At 34.7% G+C, this 22,538-nt stretch overlaps 1 protein-coding gene and 1 pseudogene across 2 annotated transcripts in view; one reads left to right on the top strand and one right to left on the bottom strand.

Moving 5' to 3' along the window:
- The window catches only part of Stxbp3 (syntaxin binding protein 3), a 71,668-nt gene that overhangs the window by 4,077 nt on the left and 45,053 nt on the right, over positions 1–22,538 (bottom strand). For both annotated transcript variants that reach the window (XM_077791140.1, XM_026402779.2), the window contains 6 exons: positions 13,634–13,699; positions 12,248–12,328; positions 10,152–10,290; positions 9,705–9,811; positions 8,119–8,211; positions 5,941–6,026 (listed from right to left, as the gene is read on the bottom strand). In XM_077791140.1, coding sequence (XP_077647266.1) covers positions 5,941–6,026; positions 8,119–8,211; positions 9,705–9,811; positions 10,152–10,290; positions 12,248–12,328; positions 13,634–13,699 — 572 coding nt within the window. The remainder of the gene's footprint in view (positions 1–5,940; positions 6,027–8,118; positions 8,212–9,704; positions 9,812–10,151; positions 10,291–12,247; positions 12,329–13,633; positions 13,700–22,538) is intronic.
- Positions 15,283–16,532, top strand: LOC113192622 (eukaryotic initiation factor 4A-I pseudogene; annotated as a pseudogene).

Below are 22,538 nucleotides of genomic sequence, written 5' to 3'. Positions count from 1 at the left end.
AACTCTTATTTTGGTCATTTCTTCTCCCAGACTGTTCTAGATCTGCACTGTTCGGTATAGTAGCTACTAACCACAAAGAGATTAATGAAAAATTAAATAGCGTAAAAAATTCAGTTCCTCACTCACTCATATCAAGGAACCCAAATCCACTATGGCTAGTGACTATTATGCTAGACAGTGAAGACAGAGAACATTTCCAACAATGCAGAAAGTTCTAGTGGATAGGACTGCTCTAGAGTATAAGAACTAATTTTTTGGTTTACATCTTCTACTGGTAAAAATTTTGAGCTTCTACAAAAAATTTAACAAAAAAACCAAATAACCTAATCAATAAATGGGCAAAGGAACTGGAACATGTACTTCACTGAAGAAGAAATATGAATGGTCAACAATATGTTCAACATCTCTAATAATTAGAGAAATGCAAATTAAAACTACACTGAGATTCTATTTCACCCCAGTTAGAATGGCAATTATCAAGAATACAAGTAATATCAAGAATACAAGAATGTGGGGAAAAAGGTACACTTATACATTGCTGGTAGAACTCCAAGTTGGTGCAACCACTCTGGAAAGCTTGGAATAAAACCATCATTTGACCCAATTATCCCACTCCTCAGTATATACCCAAAGGACTCAAATCAGCATACTACAGTGACACAATCACATCAATATTTATAGCAGCTCAATTCACAATAGCTAAACTATGGAACCAACCTACATGCCCTTCAACAGATGAATGGATAAAGAAAATGTGGTATATACATGATGTAGTATCACTCAGCCATAAAGAAGAATGACTTTATGACTCTTTGCCACTTAATGGAAACTATTGTGCTAAGTGAAATAAGCAGTCCCACCGGGCACGGTGGCTCGGGAGGCTGAGAAGGGAGGAAAGCAAGTTCAAAGTCAGCCTTAGCAACTTAGTGAGGCCCTAAGCAACTCTGTGAGATCCTGTCTCTAAATAACACAAAATAGGGCTGGGGATGTGGCTCAGTGGTTGCCTGCCCTTGAGTGCAATCCCCAAAAATCAAAGGCCAAAGTTCTCTCTGATATGCAGATTCTTACACACAACAAGCGGGAAGGAGAGAAGAACAGATGTTCAGTAGATTAGACAAAGGGGAATGAAGGGAAGAAAGTGGGGATGGGACTAGGAAAGAGAGTAGAATGAATCTGACATAACTTTCCTGTGTTCATATATGAATACATGACCAGTGAAACTCCACGTCATGTAAAACTACAAGAACGGGATCCTAATTAGACTAAGTTATATTCCATGCATGTATAATATGTCAAAATATACTATCCTGTCATGTATATAAAAAAATTAAAATGAAAAAACAAGCTTCTAATTATACTGTTATATTGTGTGCATGTATGAATACGTAACCAAAAAATTCCATTATTATGTACACTACAATGCACCAATAAAAAATATAGAAAAGAAAAAAATCTGAGCTATTTGAAAGGTACATATTTCAAAAATAAACATTGACATACATTTATAAATAAACATTAATTCATAAATTATATGTGTATACTAGTATATATTAACAAAAAGCTTAATATCTCCTTTTGGAGGTAGCCTAGCATGCATGGGGCGCTGGGTTCAATCCTCAACACCACATAAAAAAATAAAATAAATATATTGTTTCCACCTAAAACTAAAAAATAAATATTAAAAAAAAATATATATATAAATAACCAATAGACCACTTTGGGGGTCACTGTTCCAGATGACCTCTAAGGCCCTGGAATATGGGATCCCACAGTAAACTTTTAATAATGTTTTTTGCCTTTGGCAAGAATGATGGTGGTAAATTAAGGGGAAAAAACCGGTAGTTGGATTTGAAAAATGAAAATTGGAACAAGACACACTCTTAGCTCTCAACACACAATAAGGCTGACTTAAGAAATTTTTCAAGGGAGAGGAATAGTTAAGAAAGCAAAAGAAAAGAAGATAATACTGCTCACAATAATTATGTGACAAGTATATTTGAAAAATTAATAAGAACTTCTAAAACAAAAAAATAAAACTGTAGAGATGGTTTAAATAGATTAGATTAGGCACAAATTTAAGAGATAACTAAAGACCTGAAAACTAAATTTGAAAGAAAACTAAATTCAAAGAACAATTTCCATAATGAAACACAGAAATAAATTAAGAGATATTTAGTTAGAATGAGGAGTTCAAACAAAACCAAGACTAAAGAAATGGCAATATTGGAAGCATTTATGAAAGATGTGAATCCTCAAATTCAGGAAAACAAATATAAGGAAAGAAAAATAAATCTTTAGATAGACTTAGTATAGGGCACGTATAGATACCAAAGACAAAAAACAATCAGGAAAAGGCAAATTACCCACAATAGTGTAACAAGGCTGAGAGAAAACACACCCTCCTTCACAACTATCTCAAGACCTAAAACAACAAAATATTATCTACAAGTGTTGGGTAAACAGAACTGTGCACCTAAATATTCATAGCCATCTAAGGCTGCTATGTAAGAACAAGGCCAAATGAAAATATTTCCAGACAAATAAAACCATGAATACTCTACCACTAACAGACCTCCACTGAAAGAAATAACAGGAAATAGTTTAGAAAGAAGACAACTGAGGATGCAAGAAAGCACTGAGCAATGTAACTGGTTAACATTCAAATACAACTGAATAAAAAATAATGCTGAGCATTTATATGAGGGGTAAAAAAGATATAAGGTAAACTTAAACAAAGTATATGAGCTAGGCACCTACAATCCAGGCTACTTATAAGGCTAAGGCAAGAGAACTATTAGTTTAAGGACAGCTTGTCTCTGCCTTAAAAAATAAAAACGGCTGGTGATGAGTGGTGAAGAACTCCTGGGTTCAATCCTTAGTACTGGAGGGAAAAAAAAAATGTATATAACATTTAAGGGGGGCTGGGGATGTGGCTCAAGCGGTAGCGTGCTCGCCTGGCATGCGTGCGGCCTGGGTTCGATCCTCAGCACCACATACCAACAAAGATGTTGTGTCCGCTGAGAACTAAAAAATAAATATTAAAAAAAAAAAAAAAACATTTAAGGATATGTGGTTTGTATTAAATTGTTTTAAGGTTCTTTTATCCTCCCCCACTTAAAAAAAAAAAAAAAAGCTGGGAGCAGTGGTGCACACTTGTAATCCCAGCAACTCAGGAGGCTGAGGAAGGAGGATGTAAATTCAAGAACAGCCTGGGCAATTTAGCAAGACTCTTGTCTCAAAAAATAAAAAGAACTGGGTATGTAACTCAGTGGTAGAGCACCCCCTGGCTCAATCCCAGAACTAAAAAACAAAACAAAACAAAAAACCCAAATAAAAAGAACAAAATGTAGAAAGGACTTGCAGTCATGGTGAAATAAAGTGGGAAGGAGATTTCCCTGTGAGAAAACAAGTATATAAACCTGGATGACATTGTGTATGTGAGTGGGGAACCCAAATGTTTCAGGTCAACTGGAAATTGTTGACAGGCAGACAACAAACTGAGAAGCATTTATTCTTGAATATCTCCTAAATTACCAGGTAAAGAAGGTGGTAGTCATTATGAATGGTCTTCTAGCCCAGGACTGCAACCTACTTCTATTGCTCTGCCTTCTCAGATGAGAAAAACTACAGCTTTACTGATTTAAAACTGCCTGTGAAAACCAGTAATGAGGGGTGGTAGTAGCAGGAGTACAAAATCCTGGACTGGGGTTGTACAGCGTTTACCTAGCACACATGAGGCACTGGGTTAGGACCCTCAGCACCACATAAAAATAAATAAATAAAAAAGGTATCATGTCCATCTACAACTGAAAAAAACAAACAAAAACAACAATACAAAAACAATGTACACAAAACTCTGTAGCTTTGATAATTTAAACTGGCAGAACTGTTTCAGAGCAAGAAGACCTACAGCTTTGATAGCCTAATACTGTAGTCTCAATTTGAGCTTGGCAGCAAATCAGTCAGAAATTTAATATGTAAACCTTGAAAATCTTGAAAATGAGAAATCTAAGGAAGGCAAGGATAAAGCTCTCTAGACATTAACTGACTGCTAAAACTCTGCATGCAAGAGAATCCTGAGAACACTTAGGGAAAAAAATGAGATGGAAAAAAAAAAAGTGGGGATTGAAGAACTAGCTATATGGAATGTATTCCTTAATGCACCCTTAGCTTGATTAGAAGAGGATGGAGACTGTACATGCTTAAAGTGCTTAAGCACAACTTCTGCACAGATAAATTGCTGACCTCTAAATCACACAGAACCAACCATTAAGAGCCAAGCTAAAGGGTTAAAAAATGCAGCAATGATATCAGTGGCTATATAAACAAAAGAGAAAGAGTCCATAGTTTAAGTCTACACAAATTACAACAAAAAGCAACTCAGAGTTGCTTCAATATATTATCTATAAGGTCCAATTTTCAACCAAAAATTAGTAGCTATGCAAAAAAACAGGGAAGTGTGATTCATGTTTTGGGGAAAAAAGTCAACAGAAACTGACTAGAAAAGTAGACCCATATGTTGGATCTAGCAAAGACTTCAAAGCAGTTATTACAAAAACGCAAAAAAAAAAAAAAAAAAAAAAAAAGAAAAAAAAAATCACTAACCAATAGGGTTTTTCAACAGAAATGGAACTAGGATTTGAAGTGAAGCTCAGTGGTAGAGTACTTGCCTAGCATTAGTGAGGCTCTGGGTTTGATCCCCAGCATTCCAAATAAGAAGGGGGGGGGGGAGAGATGAAAATAAAAAAAAACCAAATGTGAAAAGTATGTTAAGTGCAATGAAAAAACCAGCAGATGGTCTCAAAAGCAGATTTGACATATCAGAAAAATCCGTGAACCTAAATATAGACAAGTAGGTATTACATATCACAAGAATAGCAACAACAAAAAAAAAAAAAAAAAAAGAAAAGAAAGAAAGAAAGAGTTTCTGTGATCCTAGGGGCAGTGTCAAGTCCTCCAACGTTTTGCATAATAAGAGTTTTGAAAGTCGAAGAAATCATGCCTGAAAACTTCCTGAATTTATCATCATAAAGACACAATCAAAAATATGTTATGTATAACTGTAATGCACTAATAAAAAACATTTTAAAAAATCTAAAAAAAGGGGCTGGGGATGTGGCTCAAGCAGTAGCGCGCTCGCCTGGCATGTGTGTGGCCTGGGTTCGATCCTCAGCACCACATACTAACAAAGATGTTGTGCCCGCCAAGAACTAAAAAATGAAACATTAAAAATTCTCTCTCTCTCTAAAAAAAAGATCTCTCTCTCTCTCTCTCTAAAAAAAAAAAAAAATCTAAAAAAAAATTAACTTGCAAATCCAAGAAACTCAACAAACTGCAGGAAGAATAAACACAAAGAACTGCACCTAGACACAAAATAATTAAACTGCTGAAAGCCAAAGATTAAAAAAAAAAAAATTCTTGTAAAACACAACTCAAAATATTGTTTAGGACACAAATATAGATAGGAAAAGCACAAGGACAGATTAAAAACACAAAATTAAGGATAGGGAAGAAAGGAAAAATAATAAAAGAGTAATATACAGAAAGTGTGAATTATATTTATAATGATTTATTTGTTAAGCTGGGTACTTAAGTATAAGGGAATACATTATAATATTCTCTATATCTTTCTGAATGTTTCAAATATTCCATCATAAAAATTGTCAAAAAGGCCTCTGCTATATGAAAACAAAGGTGGGGGACTTTTTATTTATTAAATAAATGAAATATTTATGAAAATATTTTTTTAAATAAACTATGTTTTCATATTGCTTACCTGAACTCATTTAAAACAGGTTACAGCTAAAGAAAAACTACCTCTGATGTGACTATATGTGTCAAAGAGAGTTGCCAAATACGAGAACACCTATGTACTACTTTCAATTATTAGTCTGTAGCATCACACTGAAAATTTCACTGACTTTCATTTATAAGTTTTACCTTACAGCTCCAGAGCCGTTCCAAACTGCTGGACACTGAGAACAATACGGCCACTCCTTTGAATCTAATCTATTATCAATGGCATCCTAGAGAAGAAAAGAGTTAACAACATTAAAAAGATATTTTAAGTTGAAGATTTCTGTTTGTTTTGAGTGAAGGACAAAATTTGTATTTATAATAAATAAACATTAAGAATATAAACATATAACAAGATTAGTCCTTTCTTTTTTTTTTTTTAATATTTTTTAGTTGTTGATGAACCTTTATTTTTATTTACTTGTATGCGGTGCTGAGAATCGAACCTAGTGCCTCACACATGCTAAGCAAGCGCACTAGTGCTGAGCCACTACCCCATCTCCAAGATTGGTCCTTTCTGAAACTCAGTTGCTTCAAAAACTAACACTATCATTTACTTACTTATTCAACTACTATTTATTGAAGACCTATCTTTCTTCATTAGGAAGGTCCCTGCATTGGCACGAGGACCTTTTTTTAACTATAGAGTGCTAGGGGTTTCTAAATAGTATCCCAGTTCTGACATACCTTCAAGACTTTGTCATTAACAGCAATGACTCTAAAGTAGGTCGCACACACCCGGCTTAGAGATACTCAAAACAATCCAATGACATGAAGAAAGTTTTTCATTTCACTTTATTTGCTAGAATTTTCCCTTTGTTCAGTGGTGCATTTTAAGAAATACTTAAGTATAATGGATATATTTTATACAGAGATTATATATGCTTTATTAGTATGTTAATCTATCACTTATAAAAAGATTCATGTTCACATTTTTTATAATTAGGTCTATATGATCAAAATTTTGGAGCTGGGTATAGTGGTGCATGCCTATAATCCCAGTGACTAGGGAGGCTAAGGAAGGAGGATTCCAAGTTCAAGGCAGGCTCAACAACTTAGCAGGCTTTCAGCAATTTACCAAGACTCTGTCTCAAAATAAAAATTAAAAAGGGCTAAGGATGTAGCTCAGTGGTTAAGCACCCCTGGCTTCATCCTCTGGTACAAAAAATAATAATAATTTTTTTGGACATCACTGTATTACAGACAATACAAATAGTATAGACAAGCAGGCACAAGAAGTGAGCATAAAGTAGTCAAGACTATTTCAATAAGATCATAAGGAAGAAATTGTGTTTCAGGAGAAATCCTACAAGCCCAAGATTGTCACTGATTTAATAAGCAAATTACTGTTAAAGTGATTTTTAAATATTTATTTTTAAAATACTAGCTTAAGATAAATCACTTAGTTTTCTGTAATTGCTGAAGGGGAAAAAAGTTACATTGCAGAAAACTAAGTTCTTTAGATTTTTCATGTAAGTTTACACATGTATGAATTAATCTAGCAAAACAAAAAAAATCATAGTAATATGTACCAAATTAGCACTCAGAGGAAAGTACAAATTGAAGTTTAAGTCAAAGGAAAGCTGGAATAAATTACTATTTTATTGAGCTCATAAGGTAATTTTTAAAAAAATACCTACTGTGTTCACTTCGTAATTCTCTGCTTTGCACAGAGCATTTTTTTTTTTAATGAACACAACACAATGCCTTTATTTTTATGTGGTGCTGAGGATTGAACCCGGGTCCCACCCATGCTAGGGGAGCACTCTACCCCTGAGCCACAATCCCAGCCCCCTCATAAGGTAATTTTTAAATTAGTTCATTTTACAATTTCCTATGATTGAATACTATTTTCTAGGAAAAAACAGTTCTAAACGCATTATTCATATGTTAGATCTAATAACAACTATATGAAGTTTATATTTTAATCACTAATATACTACTAAGAGTACTGGCACTTAATGGTTTCTAACAGTGGTATATATGTGAATGTTGTTCTGTTGAATTTTCATTCACATAATTCCACTTATACTACCTATAGTTATTTAAAACAATAGTATTGCTTTTCATAAAGCAGATGTGTGCTTATTTTTATTTACTTATTTATTTTGAGACAGACAGTGGTGTGTTTTTCTTAGTTAAGAATCTTCAAGAGCATCCTCTCCTCCTTTGACCCACATGTAGCCTTTTTTGGTGAATCCACCAAGCATTGCAGAAAATTCCTGCCCCATTAGACATACTCCAATGACAGCTAAACATAAAGAGTTCAAGAGTGCTCTACAGAAGGCATTCAGAAGTAAGTAGAAACTTAATGATATTTACCTCCATAATATCTTTGATAAAAGGTGTCCATCGAGAAAGTTGAAAAGTTTCTTCTGCAGACCGATCCTTTCTTAATGGTTTGCCTTGTTGAGACTAATATCAATAGAGGAAAAAAAATTAAAAACCAGTAATTTGGGGCTGGTGTTGTGGCTCAGTGGTAGTCACTCACATGTGTGAGTCACTAGGTTCAATTCTCAGCACCGCATATAAATAAATGAATAAAATAAATGTCCATCAACACTAAAAAATATTTTTAAAAACCCAGTAATTTTATTCAGTAATATAATAATTTTATGTTTCCTAACAAAGATATTTAATTTATCAGAAAATACTATATTGTATTTGACTTAAAACTAAGAGTGGGCGGGGGATATAGCTCAGTGGTACAGGACTGAACCCTGTATTCAATCCCCAGTAACACAAATGAACAAAAAATCAAGAGTGGAAGTACTTCCTTAAAAAAAATGAAGTAGGTATAGTCACATAACTTCACTGAACAATATTTGAGCTGTGTAGGGAGGAAGAGCATGAGAAGAAGATTACCACTAAATAGGGAAGAGAGGTGGGAGGGAATGGGAGGGAGAAGGGGAATTGCACAGAAGATGGAAGGAGACCCTCACAGTTATACAAAATACATGTATGATGATGTGAGGGGGAAGAAAAAAAAAAGAAATGTGTCACATTAGATTGGGTAGAGAGAGGTGATGGGAGGGGAGGCGAGGGGAAGGGGGGATAGGAAGGGAAGCAGAATAAAACAGACACTAGTATTGCTGTATGTATATACGTGGCCATATAACCAATGTGATTCTGCAACCTGTACACTTGGAAAAATGAGAAATTTATGTTTTCAAATGTATGATATGTCAAGATCATTGTATTGTCATGAGCAACTAATAAAAAAATGTAAAAAAATATTTGAGCTGTAGTGCTAAAATTTATGAGAGCATAAGGAAATACATTTATTCAAATAAAAGTATCAAAATAATAGGAAAGAATGGGATTCTGGAAAGAATGGGAATCTTTAAAAAAAATTTTTTGTAGTTGTAAGTGAACACAATACCTTTACTTTATTTATTTTTATGTGGTACTGAGGATTGAACTCAGTGCCTTAAATGTGTTAGGTAAGTGCTCTACCACTGAGCTATAACCCTAGCCCAAGAATGGGATTCTAAATAGAAGTTCTTCCAAACTTAACTTTGAGCCTAGATTTTTAAAGCAACAGAATATAATTATTTTTTGTGCTATATTCCAATTCAAATGTATAACAAAATGACAATTGCAATAAATGAATCATTAAAGAGAAAAGAACAAAGAACAAATTGTAACAGAACCCATAGAATACAAATTCACTAGAAAATCGTTATCTGTCCAAAGTACTCTCATATGGAAATGACAAGAAATCAGCATTTTTAAGTTTTAATTGCTTAGTCAAAATCTATAGTATGAAATTAAGAAGACTGTCTATATGAATTCCCACATTTAAAAAAAACCAAACATGATTAACTCAAAAACTCCACACATACATATATGTAAGAATACACACACACACACACACACACACACTCACACAATGTAAGATTTCTTACTTGGGGAACAATGGGAACACCAAGGTAACTCCAGTTACGAATCATGTCACTCTCATTTTCTATCTTTACATTCTGGATCAACCTGTCCAAATTTTCTTCCGTAGTTCCTTAGATACGTAAAAAATATTAGTGTGTACTCAATTTACATAATTGCTACTGCAATCAATTCTAGGTTACATATACCACAAATAAAGCTTTTGAAAAAGCAAACAGTCCAAAAAAAAAAACAAAAAAAAAAACAAAAAAACAAAAAAAGCAAACAGTCCATTTATGTCCCCTTCAGTCTTCTAATTCCTATTTTCCCTTGTATTTACCTTAACCAACTTAAGCCACTTCCTTTGAGTTTCCAAAGATTCTCTTATGATTAGTAGAAAACTATTTATTAAAAAATGATTGTAGAACTGGGTATTTTAATGCGTTAATGAAAATAAACAAAATATCAATTACCATTAGTACTGAAGATATAAAGTAGGATTGCTCTTATTTTATCACAATTATCATGATTTTTGTTGAGTAGAACTGGAAGAAGTACTCTCATAGCATCTTTCACCTTCTGTCCTTCTGCATCAGTTCCAAGTGCCAGGTCCTTAATGAAAATAAAAGTCAGTGGCCTTGAGCTGGGGATGTGGCTCAGCGGTAGAACACTCGCCTAGCACGTGCAAGGCCCCGAGTTCAATCCTCAGCACCACATAAAAATAAATATAATAAAGGTATTGTGTCCTGCTACAACTAAAAAAAATATATACATACATATACATATACATTATATATATATATATAAAAGTCAGTGGTCTCTAATCCAAATTCATTTTTTATTTAAAAATACCTATTATGAAGATATCAAATTTTAACAAAACACACATTTCTTTCTTTTTTTAACTTTATTTTTATTTGTTTATTTTTATGTGGTGCTGAGGATCAAACCCAGGGCCTCACATGTGCAAGGCAAGTGCTCTACCACTGAGCTACAACCTCAGCCCCCAGAACACACATTTCACAGGAAAATGTGGACATCATTTGTAAACTATTTGTTGTACAAAATGCAAAAGGTCAAAAAGTAAATCAGAGAAGAAAATCATTAATCTAAACCTATGCTATCCAATATGGTAGCCACCAGCCACATGTGGCTAGTAAGCACTTGAAATGTAGTCAATCTGAATTAAGATATGCTCTGGGTGTAAAATACCAGATTTTGAATAATTGGTGTGAAAAAGAATAAAATATTTCATTAATAATTTTATGTTTATATGTTGAAATATTTTGGGTGTATCAGGTTATGTGAAACATATTTTTAAAATATATTTATTTTAGTTATAGGTAGACATAATACCTTTATTTCATTTTTATGTGGTGCTGAGCATTGAACCCAGTGCCTCACGTATGCTAGGTGAGCACTCTACCACTAAGCCATAACCCCAGCCCCAAGTCAAACATATTGTGAAAATTAATTGTACTTTCTTTTTCCCTTTTTAATGTGGCTACTAGAATAGTTAATATTATATACAACTTGCATTCTGTTTCTGTGAAGAGTACAATGATCTAATTAGTTGAAACATTATACATAAAGCTTCTTAAAACAAATATAATGTGCCTATGCAGTTCTCTGCATATTTAATCCTGTACTCAAATAATGCTCCCAAAACCTAAATCACTCCATTCAACCAAAATACATAATCATAGATTAGAAAGGACTGTTTACTAAGACACCTCCACCAACATGGCACTATTGGGAGGTAGTAGAAATTTTAAGAAGTGGGGCCTCCTGGGAGATCTTTAGGTCATTGGGGGGTATGCCCTTGAAAAGGATAGTAGAACTCATACCCGTTCTTTTTTCCTCTTTGATTTCTGGCTGTAATACAAGCAGTTTTGCTCTGACATGTACTGATGCCATGTGCTGCCTCACCATAGGACTAAAAAGAAACAAGGCCAACTGATCATGTACTGAAACCTACAAAACTGAGCTTTGAGGGGCTAGGGTTGTGGCTCAGTGGTAGAGCGCTTGCCTTGCATGTGCGAGGCACTGGGTTTGCTCTTTAGCATCACATAAAAAAAAACTAAATAAACAGGACTGGGGTCTTGGCTCAGCAGTAGGGCGCTTCGCCTAGCAGTGTGAAGTCCTGGGTTTGATCCTCAGCACCACATAAAAATAAATAAAATAAAGGTATTGTACCCAACTACAACTAAAAAATAAATATTTAAAAAACCCAAATAAACAAAATAAAGGTATGTGTCCATTTACAACTAAAATATTTTTTTAAAAAACTGAGTTTTGATTAACAAACCAAAACTGAGTTAGGGTTATAAAATAACCTTTTTCTCCTTATAAGGTGATTATCTCAGGTATTTCTTACAGGAACAGCAAGTTGACTAACACTATTGGGAAATGATTAATATGTATTAACATGCTTGTCTAAGTTGGTCTCCTTCTAAGAGTCTGTGATTTTGAGAAAATCAACCATTGTATTCAGCAAAATATTATATTTTAACTTACAAAGTTCATTATGGAAATCTATAAACATAAGTATTTCTGACTTTGCTCATACCTGTTCAGTTTTACAGAGCTTTTCTATATTAAGCTTGAACTTATTCATGCAATCTTCTGCTAAATTAAGATGAACAACTTGCTGAAAAACAGAAGAAATCAATCATTTAAAGCATTTTAATTATTTTTATGCAAATGATAATATTAAAAGAACAATGGAGAAAACCATGGACTTTTGTGAAAGAAGGTAAACTACAAGTAAGGGAAACAGCTCAAGAAAGGAAGTGAAAATTGATGTGATCAAATGGAACAAGCAGGCTATGGTGGCACGCTGGCACATGCTACAAGTGCTGCATGTGAACTTCTGCTGCAATGTACAAGCAGTGTGTCACCTGTGTACCTTCTGTATACCGCCTGCCAGCACCTGGCCTTGTGTGCAAAGCACATTGAGGCCAGGATCCCCAACGAGCCCCGGTGCCTGCCAGTGCCTGTGAGGTCCACTATGGCTCAGGGAGGTAAAGCACCTTACCATCAGACTGTTTTGGCTTCAAGCCAAACACCTCCACCTCACAGCCCACTGCCACCACATCTTCCTAGCCTCAGTTTCCCTGTCTGCACAATGGGGATAATGTTTGCCTAGCTACCTCATATTATGATTTTACACAGAAGATGAAGGCAAGATTAATAACTAGATGTCTGGGGGAATAAAGGGAGATAATCAACAAAAACCAGAATGGAAGTGCTGAATTTGTGATGAGTTTGGGAATAAAAATAAGGTGACAAAAAAATACAGTAAGGGGCTGGGGCTGTAGCTCAGTGGTTGAGCACTTGCCTTGCATGTGTGAGGCACTGGGTTCGATCCTCAGCACCACATAAAAAAATAAATAAAAAGATATTGTGTCCATTTACAACAAATACAAAAACAAAACCCCCCAAAACAGTGAGCTCCTAAAGGCCAACAGAAAAGGTTTCACTGGTTCTGACTGGAGTGCAACATGATAAAAGTATATAAAAGTTATTCTGACAGTGATATGGAAAAAGAACTGGAATAGCAGAGGAAAAAAAAGTTTATCAGAGCCCCCTGCCCCCACCAGCTTAAAACCTCCTTAATCTATTAATATATAACTACTAATATAAAGTAACATGTAGAATGACAACCACTGGTCAATATACTGCTGAATTCCTATGAGGTTGATAAATACTAAAATTATTCTGCTTAGCAGTTCAAGATAAAGACAAAAAAGTCTATGCTGGATTTGAATAAATCTAAATGACATATGTAGAAATGTTATTGGAAAGCTTAGATATTGGGATATTTCAGTCTTAAGAATTTTAGAGGACAATGCACAAAAAATATTCCATGAAAGACACTGCTAATCTTAACTACAGGACTGGCTAGATCAATTAACTAATAATAATACAGTACCTTATAGACAATATTGCTTACCTTAGTAATCTGTTTACGGAAATGGGGCATCTTTTTCATCAGCTGGGTAAGAGCACTAAGTGATGTCTAAGAAAAATAAAAATATTTTGAGTAAACCTATGATTAATTTACTCTATGCTACAACTTTTAAATTCTGAAGTATTAGTTAAGCTACTAAATTTAGTTAATTTACTAAACATTTGGCAAAATTTTATTTATTCATTTATATTTGGGTACTGAGGATAACATAGAGGTGCTTTACCACTGAGTCACATCCCCAGCCTTTCTTATTTTTGACACAGGGCCTCACTAAATTGAGTAGGGTCTTGCTAAGTTGCTGAGGCTGGCCTTGAACTTGCGATCCTCCTGCCTCAGCTTCCCAAATTGCTGGGATTCCAGGCATGCACCACCATATCTGGCTACATTTGGCAAAGTTTTAAAAGAAAACTTTATGAAGCACTTAATTTTAGACAAGACAAAATAGATGATATCAAAATTATTCTCCCCCTACAAACAAAATTGAATGGACAAATAAATAAAACAAGAACTTTTAGGCAATGGATAAAAAACAGTTCTGAGTGAAGGAAAGTACAAAAGGTGATTCTTGCATTCACCCTGACTTCTCCCTGGAGATGTTTTCCAAACCACATTGAAAGTAAAGTCTGAGAAGAAGAAAACAATTATCTCTCTGGGAAAAGAAAAAAAAAAAAAGATTAGTGTTTGAAACTGCTAAGGTAGGATTTGGGGAGCAGGGTGCCAGAGAGAAAGGAACCAGGTAGAATATAACCCAAAATGTATAGTATGGTGTCCTTGGGCCCCTAATCTGCACACATACAGGGCAGAACTCTCAGAGGCCTAGTGGACAACTATTGGGTTAATTACTACACAGAGATTTGAAGGGGTCTTAGTGCTAAGAAAATGTTAACATTCTCAGATTCAAAGTAGAGACCTAATTGAACACCCTAAACATTTAGTCCTAGGACTACAACTTAGGTCTAAGTGCAAAAGTGAAATATACTCATCATAAACACCACCTGACATGAAGTCTCAACATAGTCAAGGTTATTCTTTAGCAATTTAACTACTTGCCAGATGAAACTTAACACTTAATGCAGAGAGAACGTCATCTGGAGTCTCTGCAATGTATAATACATTATGTCTAACGCACAATTAAAAATTAATAAGTAGAACAGGAAAGAGGTCAATATCCAAGTGATAAAATAGTCAATAAGTTTCTAAGAATCATGCCTGTAAATCAGGATTCCTAATCCAGAAACAATAGCCTTATGAGAGCCTGAAGGCATCATCAAAAGTAACTAGAAGTTAAGGGAAAAAAAAAAAGAGAGAGAGAGAGATAAGTGTCACAGAAGAATGGGTAGAGAATAGGGATGGGAGGGAAGGGAAGGGGAGGGGAGGATAGGGAGGGCAGAATACAACTGACTCTAGGATTGCTATATGTATACACATGGATGTATAACCAATGTGATCCTGCAATCTGTACACATGGAAAAATGAGAATTCATACCCTATTTGAATCAAATGTATGATATGTCAAGATCACTGTATTGTCTTGAACAACTAATAAAAAAAAGTAACTGGAGGTGTATTAAGAATTGTAATGCAAAAAATAATAATAATAATTTAAAAAAAGAAAAAAACAAGTAACTGGAATGAAGACTGCTGACAACTTTGATGACATAAATCTCTCAAGAGTCCCTCATTCATGGCATCTATACCAATGGCCTTGAAAAGTTCTCTGAAATGCAATAGCAAGTCATTATTCCTCGTATTAAGAGTTTTAACATGATGTTTAACATGAACGTTCAAACTCATCCTGGAAAAATGACAACATTTACCATCTTGATTCTGTAACAAACTAATTCTGAATTAGATCTAAAGGCTACACAGGCCTTGGTACTGGAATCCACTCAAGAATTGGATGAGAAGACTCAGGTGGCTATACCTCTGATCACATCCTTATTGGAGGAATCAATATACGTGTTGAGGTGCAGAAGCTACAGATGGAAGGTGACCATATCATTATGGGTACCCCTGACTATGTGATATGCTGTTATAATCAGAGATACCTGGCTCCCCAATACTAATATGTTTATATTGGATGAAGCTGTTGAAATGTTAAAAGCTACAGATTCAAGGAGCAGATTTATGACAAATTCCCAAAGCTCAACAGCAATACCTAAGTAGTTTTGGGGTGTTCAGCTACAATGTCTTCTGAGGTACTTGGGGTAACCAAGAAGTTCATGAGAGACCCCATTCCGATTCCTGTCGAAAGGAAAAGTTTATCCTGGAGGGTGTCTGCCAATTCTCCATTAACACAGAATGAGAGAAGTGGAAGCTGAACACACTCTGTGACTTTATGAAACTGACTATCACCCAAGCAGGCATCTTCATCAACATCTGAACAAAGATTGATTGCTCACTAAGAAGATACATGCCCAAAACTTCACTGTCTCTGCCATGAATGGAGATAAAGACCAAGAATGAGATGTGATCATGAGGGATTTCCATTCAGGCTCTAGAAGAATACTGGTTACCAGTGACATGCTGGCCAGAGAAGCTGACATGCAACAGTTTTCTTTAGTCATCAACTATGACTTTCCCACCAACAGCGAAAACTACAGACACAGAATTGGTTTTGCTATAAGATTTTGGCAGTAAGGATATGGCTATTAACAACAAGAGGACTCTTTGGGACATCACGACCTTTTAAGATACCTCTGTTGAGAAGATGCATCTGAGTGTTGCTGATGACCTCACATGTGAGGGCTGCCCTACCACAGAGCCTCAGCCAGCATTCAATCCTGGAAGGGGGAACGGAAAGAAACCAAGGGATGGATATTTTGTAATTTTTTTGTCTTGGAATAAATGTCATAATTTGAGGCTAAAGAATGAACTGTGAACATTTCAGACAACCTTTTCTTTGGGGTAGACTCTTGCCCCAGGTGCTGTCTCTCCCCCACAGACACTATACCATTTCCTTACCCTAGTCATCCTGAGATTCCAGAGGCTTTCCCCACTCCAGCAGAATTCCTTGGAAATGACTCAAATCTGCAGGGAGAATCCCTAAGTGAGGTTGCTCAGTGGACTGTCTCTTGGGAGGAGAAGGAGGGAGGAAGCAGAAAGGAGGGAGGTAAGATTGAGAGAGGAAAAATGGTAGCTATTTTAATATTATTTTGGATAGCATTTACTATTTCAAGAAACAATCATCAAATTCACAATAAAATGACTTGGAAACTACCACACAATCAAAAGTAGTCCCAAGAAGATCTAGATATTGGAGTTAGCGAAGATTTAAAAGTAACATGTTAATACTGAAGAAAGCAAAAGAAAAGATGGACTACATAGATCCAAAAATGGAATATTTCAACAGAGAATTAGAATTTATTTCTTAAAAATTCAATGAATATCCTAAAACTAATTATAAGACTTTAAATTGAAAACAATGAATGACAGTCATACCATGCTGGTTGGACTCCAAAATGGTATCCCATCTTTGGAAAACACCTTGGAAGTTTCTTATGAATCTCAGCATGTGTATACCGTACGACAAAGCAACCCTACTCCTAAGTATTTCCCTAAGAGAATGAGAATATCTGTTCACAGATGTGAATGTCCACTGTGGGAAAAAACAATGCTTAAAGCAGTTTTATTCATGAATTCCAAAAACTCAGGGGAAAAAACTCAAATACTCTAAAACTGGTAATAAACATCCATGCAAATGGAATACTAATCAGGAATAAAAAGTAATAGACTCTCCTATTACATGTAACATAGATAAATATTAAGTGCATTATACTAAATGAAAAAAATCATAGTAGGTTATTTCAGTTATATGACAACCTGGGAATGGTAAAATTACAGAGATAAGAAACAGATCAGTGGTTGCCAGGGATGGGGAAGTAGAGTTCAAAGACTGTCTACAAAGGGCATGAGGGAATTCTGGGGGGTGATGGAGCTATTCTAGTATCTTGACTATGGTGGAAGTTACATGAGAGTATGCATTTGTCAAAACTGTATACTATAAGGATAAATTTTATATTATTTGGGTTTAATAATAGCAGACTGGACATGAGAAAAGACAGAAGTAGGAAATTATTGAGGTTAACAAAAAATAGATCAACAGACAATATTCAATCATACAGGATGTGGGACTGGGGATAGAGTGCAGAAGGAAAGTGTATGCTTAGCTATGGAAGGTCAGAATTCAAACCTCAGTGACATAGAACAAATCAAGATGTGAGAAACTAATGGCCATGAATTTTACAAATATGAGTAAAGTTGTCAACCCAGTAATTACAGAAACTCAGCAAACCCCAGGGAGGATAAATGCCAAGAAAATTGTACATAGAAAGAAAGGCATTATCATGGTCAAATTGCTAATAATCAAAGAAAATATTACTAAAGGCACTCAGAGAAAAAATGATACATGACAGCTGGCTTCTTTAACAGAAATTATGTTAGTTAGAAAGTAATATACTGAAATCTTTAAATTGATAAAAAGAGGGAAGGGGGACAAACTTCCCAACTATAAATTCTAAATCCAGCAAAAGTATGTGAAAAACTTACAAAACAAAGATGTCCTTAGACAAAAAGAATGTTGAGAGAATTTAACCCAGCCCAGAAGAAGAAAAAACTAGAGAGCAATAGAGAATAAACAACACAAGTCTAGATACCTATGTGGGTAATAGAAAAGTCTACTGAGTGTTTAAAACAAACACACACTGAAGTAAAACACATGAAACAAAAGCACAAAAAAGGAAGGAGAAAATGGAACCAAACTATTATAAGGTTTCTGAATTATGTATGACATGCAAAAAGTGTACTATAAGGTAATACACTTTATAAAATAGCCATACATTAAAAATACATAGTACAATAACTAAAAGAAGTATATTAGCCAGGCATGGTAGTACATGCCTGTAATCCCAGCAGATCACAAGTTCAATGCCAGCCTCAGCAATTTAGTGAGAGTCCCTGTCTCAAAATAAAAAGGAATAGGATGTGGCTTGGTGGTTATGTGTCCCTGGATTCAACCCCCAGTACAAAAACAAAAATAATAACAACAAAAAAGGATACTCAAAGGTATACTGGAGATAACATGACACAGTAATAAAAAATTTCATAAAAAAAACCCTATGTTCCTCCTGCCTCAGCCTCCTGAAACACTGGGATTACAGGCATGCGTTACTGCACCCAGCCAGGGAAAAATAAACATGGAGACAGACATTTTAAGCAAAATATAAGTAAGTAGAATCCAGCAAAACAGAAAAAGGATAATGCATTGTGACCAAGTAAAGTTTATTTTAGTAAAGCACAGATGGTTTAATGTTAGAAAATATTTAAGTGTAATTCATCCCCATTAATAGAACAAAGAAGAAAAAATACAATATTGAAAAAGCACTTGAGCTGTGTGTAGTATGCACACTGGTAATCCCAGGTGCTTGGGAAGCTGAGGCAGGAGAATTGCAAGTTCAAAGCCAGTCTCAGCAACTTAGCAAAGCACTAAACAACTCAGTGAGACCCTCTCTCTAAATTAAAAATGTAAAAACAGGGTTGGGAGCGCTGGAGTTGTGGCTCAGAGGTAGAGCACTCATTTAGCATGCGTGAGGCACTGGGTTCTATTCTTAGCACCACATAAAGTAAGATAAAGACATTGTGTCCACCTATAACTAAAAAATAAATATTAAAAAAGGGGTGTTGGGGATGTAGCTCAGTGGTTTAGCACTGCTGAGTTCAATTCCCAGTACAAATAAAAAAAAAAAAAGAGGAAGAAGAAGAAGGTTTGAATCATTCCAACAATGTTTCCTTATTAAAAGAAAAACAACAGGTATAGGAGATGTGGCTCAGTGGTAGAGTGCTTGCCTAGAATGTGAGAGTTCTTGAGTTCTACCCCCAGCAAAACACACACAAACATACACACACATTTAAAAACCTGTAAGCAGAAAATGGATAGAATTTGAAACCATTATATTAAGCAAAATAAGCCAAATTTATAAGGTCAAGGGTTTTCTCTCATATGTAGAAGCTAGAGAGGAAAAAGGAAAAGAAAGGTGGATAGTGATCTCATGAAAATCAAAGAGGGGTATTGGTGAAATTATATTGTTATATGATACGCATGTACTAATATGTAACAAATTCCACTCTTATGAACAACTATAATGCACCAGTCAAAAAAAAAAAAAAAAAAAAAACCACACACACACACACACACACAAAAGGGGAAGAAAAATTTAAAAAGAAGCCTGCTGGCAAGCTAAGAATAAAAAGGAACTACTCTAGTCTCATATAGGATACAACTAAAATCACCTAAAACTAACATAATATTCAATAATAAAACATGGATCACATGTCCTCTACGGTTGGGAATGAGACAGGATATTTACTACCAGTTCTATTCCACTTCATACTGGAGGTATGAGCCAGAGGCAGGAGATATTAACTACTAAGAAAAATAGTTTAATGTAAATAAAGATTATCCGGAAAGGAATAAACTCAATTTTCTTTATTCATAGATGACATTATTGTACATATTAAAAATTCAAGGGCTGGGGTTATGGCTTAGCAGTAGAGTGCTCGCCTCACATGTGCAAGGCTCTGGGTTCGATCCTCAGCACCACATAAAAATAAATTAAAGTTATTGTGTACAACTATAAAAAATTTTTTTAAAAAATTCAATCTATAAATAAGCATTAGAATTAAAAAATAAATTTAGCAAGGTCACTGAATTCAAGGTCAATATACAAATATATACTGATAAAACAGAGTTCAAAAAAATTACCATTTATAACAACATAAAAAATCAAATACCTAGGAATAATCCAAAATGCTCAATATCTCTACAGTGAAAATTATAAAGCAATGCTAAGAGAAATTAAAGAAGAGCCACATGAATGGAGCTATACTCCATTTCAATGAGTAAGAAAACTTTATATTTCTATTAGTTCTTCCCAAATTGGTGTACAAATTCATGTAACTTAATAAAAATTTCAGGGAAATGTTTTTGTGGACATTGTCAAGCAGAATCTAAAATATACATAAAAATGCTGAAGTTACAAAAAGTTAAGATGATCCTGAAAAAGTTGAAAGATTTTCAATATCAAGTTTTAAAACTAATACAAAGTACATTAAGACAGGGCAGTATTGTCACAAAGACAGACACACTGAACATGGAAAAGAACTGGAGATCAGAAATATACCTAGGCATTTATGGTCACAGTCTTTTCAATAAATAGTGCTTGAGTAACTGGTTTTTTTATATAGAAATAAAATGAACTTAGATGCTTACTTCACATATACAACAAAATTACTGAGTAAATTATAGATTTGTAAAAGCTAATCAACCTTCTAAAAGAAAACACAGAAGAATATATTAATGATCTTGTGATAAGCAAAGACTTCTTAATCAAGACACAAAAGCACTATGAAAAACTGATAAAAATTAAGAACTTCTGTTTATGAAAAGACTTATATATAGGACTTCATCCAGAAAATATCTTCTACAGATTGGTAGGAAAAACAGACAACTCAGTTAAAAATGGAAATAATACTTAAACAGGCACTTCTTAAAATAGGATATCCAAACAGCCAATAAGCTTAAGAACATAAGGGAAATATAAATTAAAAATACAGTAAGAACCCAGAATAGCTAAAGCAATCCTTAGCAGGAAGAGTGAAACAGGTAGCATCACTGTATCAGACGTTAAACTATTCTACAGAGCAATAGTAACAAAAACAGCATGGTATTGGCACCAAAACAGACTGGTGGACCAATGGTAAAGAATAGAGGATATAGAGACTAACCCACAAAATTACAATTATCTTATATTAGACAAAGGTGCCAAAAACCTCCGTAGGAGAAAAGATAGCCTCTTCAACAAATGGTGCTGGGAAAACTGGAAATCCATATGCAACAAAATGAAATTAAACCCCTATCTCTCAACTCAAAGTGGATCAAGAAACTAGGAATTAAACCAGAGACTGCATCTAATAGAAGAAAAAGTAGGCCCTAATCGTCATCATGTGGGATTAGGCCCCAACTTCCTAATAGCACAAGAATTAAAAGCAAGAATCAATAAATGGGATGAATTCAAACTAAAAAGTTTCTTAGCAAAAAAGACAATCTGTGAGGTGAATAGAAAGCCTACATCTTGGGAGCAAATTTTTATCCCTCACACATCAGATAAAGCACTAATCTCTAGGGTATATAAAGAACTCAAAAAGCTAAACACCAAAAAAACAAATAACCCAATCAATAAATGGGCCAAGGACCTGAACAGACACTTCTCAGAAAAGGATATACAATCAATCAACAAATATATGAAAAATGTCCATCATCTCTAGCAATTAGAGAAATGCAAATCAAAACTAAGATGACAATTCATTCCTATCAGAATGCCAGCTATTATGAAGACAAACAACAATAAATGTTGGCAAGGATGTGGGGAAAGGGATACACTCATACATTTCTGGTGGGACTGCAAATTGGTACAGCCAATATGGAAAGCAGTAAGGAGATTCCTTGGAAAATGGGAATGGAACCACCATTTGGCCCAACTATCCCTCTCCTCAGTCTACACCCAAAGGACTTAAAAACAGCATATTATGGGGACACAGCCACATCAATGTTTAAAGCAGCACAATTCACAATAGCTAAACTGTGGAACCAACCTAGATGCCCTTCAATAGATGAATGGATAAAAAAAATGTGGTATACATACACAATGGAATATTACTCAGCAATAAAAGAGAATAAAATCATGGCATTTGCAGGTAAATGGATGGAGTTGGAGAAGATAATGCTAAGTAAAGTTAGCCAATCTCAAAAAACCAAATGCCAAATGTTTTCTTGGATATAAGGTTACTGACTCATAGTAGGATAGGGAGTGGGAGCATGGGAGGAATAGAT

This window comes from Urocitellus parryii, chromosome 11 (genome assembly GCF_045843805.1).
Source record: "Urocitellus parryii isolate mUroPar1 chromosome 11, mUroPar1.hap1, whole genome shotgun sequence".
Lineage (NCBI taxonomy): Eukaryota > Metazoa > Chordata > Mammalia > Rodentia > Sciuridae > Urocitellus > Urocitellus parryii.
This window is presented reverse-complemented; position numbering and strand designations above follow the sequence as displayed.